Raw genomic sequence first — 5,404 nt, forward strand, 5'->3', positions numbered from 1 at the left:
GCAGATCAAGAATATATATACTGTGTGGGGTCTAAAATGTATATTTCGTCCATACCATGGAGGAGGGTATAAAAAACAATTTCCAAGACCACCTTCATATATCAAAATTACTTTCTAATCTTCTCATACCAATTTGAACCCTTTCACATAATACCGTGCAAAATTTCAAGATTCTAGCTTCAGCCTTTTCGTCAGGTCGTTGATTCTTGCTTTGTTTGATTTGATATGCTACGATAGTCTGTAAGGCATATATTCTGTTTCGGATCGAAATAGAATTTATACCTGAAAATAATTTAATTAATATGGACAGAAGGACGGATCAATATTTTGAATTATTACAAACTTTTTGGCCCAATCAAGGGTAACTTAAGTACCAATAGAAGTTCTCTAATATTTTTACTATGCATCTGTATATTCTGTCCATAAGAGATCTCAAAAATGCCTTTTCTCAATAAAATGACTGCCTGGTTTCCAAATACTTTAAATCGTTTCCTTTACCAATAAAATAACTTAAAAAGTTCTTTTGTTTTTAAGAGCCTCTCCCTGGACCTATAAAAACATAGGAGACCTTTTAAATATAATTGCTATTACATCATAATCCAAACTGCACTCATTTTTTTCCACTCTCTCTCCCTCTCTCTCTATCTTTCTCTGTGTAATTAATTAGAATTTCAATTACATTTTGCCAAAACAGCACCCTTTCACAATGAACCCGGTGCGAAAGAGAGCGCGAGAAAGCGAGCAAAATAGTATACATAATTTAGGTCAATGATTCTATTGTAAATGATGAAAAAAACGATGGATGCGTGTTTATGTTTGTACAGTTGTAGTTGTAAACATACATACATGTTTAGACGTGTGTTGTTTTCATATTCCGCTGAAATCCATAAATTCTCTCGTCCTCGTCCTTGGTTGTAACGTAACAGTAAAAACTATGAGATCTAGTATTGAAAGTACACGAACGTATATACTCATACATACACTATGGCTCCTCTATACAGGAAGAAGAACGACGACGTTTTTATCGTACCGTCACATACAGACAGACACACATACATACTCGTATTTCGCATTTAGGACTCATTATGAGAAATTAATGATGTAATATTAAATCTTGTTAGTGACTATTTTTTTTTTTTTTTTTTTTTTTTTGTAAAGACCCTCATTAAGCAGCTCCCGGAATTAGGTTATGAACTTAAAATGTGATGCTTTTTCTATCGGAGAATATTAGATTTTATTAGAAAAGAAAAATTAAGTGTTGTTAGTGTTTGTATATAAAAAACGTTATGGTGTTACTTGGGTCAGTTAAGGTATTTCCATGGCGCAGTAAATATATTATTTAAACATCTAATTTTTATATGGAGTAGTTAAGTTATTAGTGAGTACCTGATAAGAATCTGGCAATCTGGGGACCATGAAGTGTTGTTATTACTGATTCAAAGGCAGCTAAAATGCCTCCAAGGTCTTCTGTAGTTAAACTCTATTTTTAGTCATTTATAAATGGAACTCTTTACACCCTCATTCATATGGCTAGAGAGGGTATATATCATTTGATACGGTCAAAACGTGCCTTATCTAAATAAGGTTTTAAGACCCTTGGCCTCTTTGGACCAAATCCGTTTCAGGAAATTTGGAGTCGACCTAGCGATGCCCGTCCGTCCGTCTGGTTGGTGCGCATTATAATTCTCGATGGGAGTATCCGATTTGGTCCTAACTTCGTATATCGTAATATTATTATCAAACTTAGATCGATCTCAGATATGGGCAATATTGGTCCACTCCTTTTGATACATCCCCCACAAAAAAGGTAGAAATTTTCAAAAAAAAAAAAAAAAATACTGCACAGAAAGAGAATGGATAATCCGATTTCGGATTAATCTTCAAATCTTTATAATAATCTTCAAATCTTTATATTTACATCAGTGCTAGGTCAGGTGCGAAAATGGACAATATCGATAAACTCCATCAAGTACCTCCCCCTCAATGTTTCAACATTTTGAAGGACGATGGTCTCCAAATTACACAGGTCATAATATTTTTATTATTTGCTAACTTCATGCGAGATTTCGTGTCCTTCGGTTTCTATTTGTGACCTTTATAATGGCTGGAATATTTTTAGTTGTTGGTCCATTTCAACCCCAAAATATATTGCGGACATCTTGGAAAACAACAAGCCTGGCCCTTCTGAGCCCTACCTTACCCTTTTGAAAATTTTCGTGAGAATCGGATGATAATTGCAATCTGTATATAATAGCCCCAGCCCGTGTTGTAAAGTGAACAAATATTACAAAATGTACACCTCGATATTATAAGTCAAATTGAAAAAATCGCATGCGATAAAAAATATGAAAAAAAATAAAAAATGTTACAAAATACTACAAAATCAATTTTAACATCATTATTGGCATATTTTATGCGATTTTTTTAGATTTTATTCCTTTAAACTAAGAGGGCATTCTGAATTGACAAAAATTGTCAAAATGGTCCTGCCATTCTTGAGATACAAGCATTCTAGCTAACATCCCTTCCTTTTGTATATATACATTGTATATATTTCGCTATATAAATCCGATATATTTGCTATCGGCATCTACGTAACATTCAGAATTGACCTGTTTGTCTCTTCGTGATTTCGCCGGGACAAAAATATTCGCGGTTTAATGGAAAATTTGACTTTTATTTTACACAAATGTTACAGTCTTCTTCTGCCCAGCCTTAAGCTCTAGCCTCATGCTAATTTCCGCGTCGATTGGTCCCTAAATATTATGCGATCACCACCAAAAGAAATAGCGTCCTATTCTGACATTATCCCCACCTCCATTCTAAATTTCGTGAAGATCGGGCCATAATTGCGACCTGAAGAGTGATTACAAATTAACATGGACAGAAGGACGGACGGACATACATAACTAGATCGACTTAGCTCGGCGAGATAGGAAGATCTATATATACTTTCCTATGTGGGAAATCAATATTTCGAGGTGTTACATAATTTTTGGCCCAATTAAACTTATAATATCCCCAACACATAGTGTTGTAGAGTATAAAGATTCGAAAATATTCAAAAATCAAGTAAAAAAGATGTAAGTTCGGCCGGGCCGAACTTTGAATACCTCCACAATTTGGTACACATTTGCCAATTCTCAAAAAAATAAAATCCGTTTAAAATTCTGTTAAAATCTTTAAAGTACCGAATGTAGCCGTACATTAGGGTTAATACGACGACTCTGACCTGCATAGGCAACTTTTGTCATAAGCTATTACAATATTCGAATGCGAAACTTAAAAAAAAAAATAAAAATATAGGGAAGTATCATAGGGGTTATAAAACGTAGACCAGCATAGTCAATTTTCTGTCATAGGCTTTAGTATCAATTACGAACTTCAAATGCGAAATTTGAAACAATTCCGGTAAATAATGTCGCTAAAACCATCAAGATACCGAATATCGAGGGGTACCATTATATGAGGGCTATACGAAGACGTAAAGCTACACAGATAATTTTTTGTCATAAACTGTAGTATTCATTACGAACTTCAAATACCAAATATGAAACAATTCCCGTGAAAAATATCGCTAAAATCATCAAAATACCGAATAACGGGGGGTACCGTTATAGGGTTGGTATTTGAAGATGCGGACCTGCACAAACAACTTTTTCACATAGGCTGTGGTATTCAATACGAAATTCCAATGCCAAATTTGAAATATGTCGCTAAAATCATCAAAATGCCGAATATCGGGGGGTTCCGTTATATGAGGGCTATACGAAGACGTGGACCTACATAGTCCATTTTCTGTTTTATGCTGTAGTATCTATTACGAACCTCAAATGCCAAATATGACGGTAAATAATGTCTCTAAAAGCATCAAAACACCGAATTTCGGGGATTGCGTTATATGGGGGCTATACGAAGACATGGACCTATATGATCCATTTTCTGTGTTATGCTGTAGTATCCATTACGAACTTTAAATACCAATTTTGAAACAATTCCGGTAAAAAATGTCGCTAAAATCATCAAAATACCGCATATTGGGAGGTACCGTTATGTGGGGGCTATATGATAACTTGGACCTACATGGCCCATTTACGAACTTAACCTGCCTACTGGGAAAAATACATGTGTGCAAAATTTTAGCCTTCTATCTCAACTTGTTCGAAAGATAGCGTGATTACAACAGACAGAGAGACGGACAGACAGACAGACAGACAGACAGACACACAGACAGACACACAGACAGACAGACGGACATTGCTAAATCGACATACAATTTTATGCTGATCAAGAATATATATTTTTTGTGGGGGTCTAAAATGTATATTTCGAGGTGTTACAAACGGAATTGGTGTGGGGGTCTATAAGAGTATTATTCTTAATATCGATAAGTAGTCCATATTTCCCCAAAAAATCTGATCCAATAATAGGTTTTTGTACATCAGCAATTACGAAGTTCCATTTAAACAATCGATTCATTCCCAAATCTATGGAAAGGGTTTTTGTACCATATGTCCTAATCGGAGTTTGGTTTGCGGCATACAAAACAAGCTGACTGGGAGGTTGATTTCGCATGGATTGCGACACAGGATATACCGTTAAATCTGCCCCTGTATCTACTAAATACCTGGTTTTCGATTTAATGTCTCGAACAAACAGGCGACATATATCTGGGGTACACTCATCCGTCACCAAAGATGGTGCACCATTCAGTTTTCCGAAGTTGGAGGCTTATAATTGCATGGAGCAAGACATTTTCTGGCTTTCTCCCCAAATTTGAAATGATACCAACAATAAGGTTTTGATTTGCTTCCGGAATTTGACCGTCTATTCCTTGATGATGATGACTTGCTACGGCTTCTTGACTTCCTGAAGGAATTTATCTGCGTGCAGAGCGTTTGCAATTTCTTTTCAATTTCCTCTAAACGAGTGCTCGATGGAGAAAAGCTGCACACATCCGATTCACTGCTATCCGCAATCTTATCGGCCATCGTTGATAATTTGTCAAGACTATCTTCACTAACTGACAATATCGCCTTCATTTGTGAAGGAAGACGTTGCATCCACAACTGCTTCAAAATGTCGTTTGAAACCTTACCTTGAGACAAAGACCGCATTTCGGATAATAACTCTGAAGGCTTCTTGTCTCCAAGTTCAACGTTAGTCAAAAGCTTCTTGAGACGCTTCTCCTCTGAATCCGAAAAACTGCTAATAAGTTTTTCCTTAAGCGTGTCGTACATGTTTTCCGCAGGAGGATCGACGATGATGTTTGATACCTTCTCCAAAATACTGCTTTCAATAGATGCGACAATGGTATGGAATTTTGTGGAATCTTGCGTAATACCAGCCATAATGAATTGCGATTCCATTTGTTTAAACCAAAGCAGCGGGTCTGAACGCCAAA

General features: G+C 36.0%; 1 protein-coding gene across 1 annotated transcript; it reads right to left on the reverse strand.

Moving 5' to 3' along the window:
- Positions 1 to 4,709: 4,709 nt before the first annotated feature.
- On the reverse strand, positions 4,710 to 5,351 carry LOC131801038 (uncharacterized). Its single transcript, XM_059118999.1, has one exon. The coding sequence runs from the start codon at positions 5,349 to 5,351 to the stop codon at positions 4,710 to 4,712; it is 642 nt and encodes a 213-aa protein (XP_058974982.1).
- Positions 5,352 to 5,404: the final 53 nt, after the last annotated feature.

The sequence above is a fragment of the Musca domestica genome, unplaced genomic scaffold, assembly GCF_030504385.1.
Source record: "Musca domestica strain aabys unplaced genomic scaffold, Musca_domestica.polishedcontigs.V.1.1 14, whole genome shotgun sequence".
Taxonomy (NCBI): domain Eukaryota; kingdom Metazoa; phylum Arthropoda; class Insecta; order Diptera; family Muscidae; genus Musca; species Musca domestica.

Bases quoted from the DNA above. Each gene is read 5' to 3' on its own strand.
- LOC131801038 (XM_059118999.1), bottom strand. From the start codon at position 5,351: ATGGCTGGTATTACGCAAGATTCCACAAAATTCCATACCATTGTCGCA.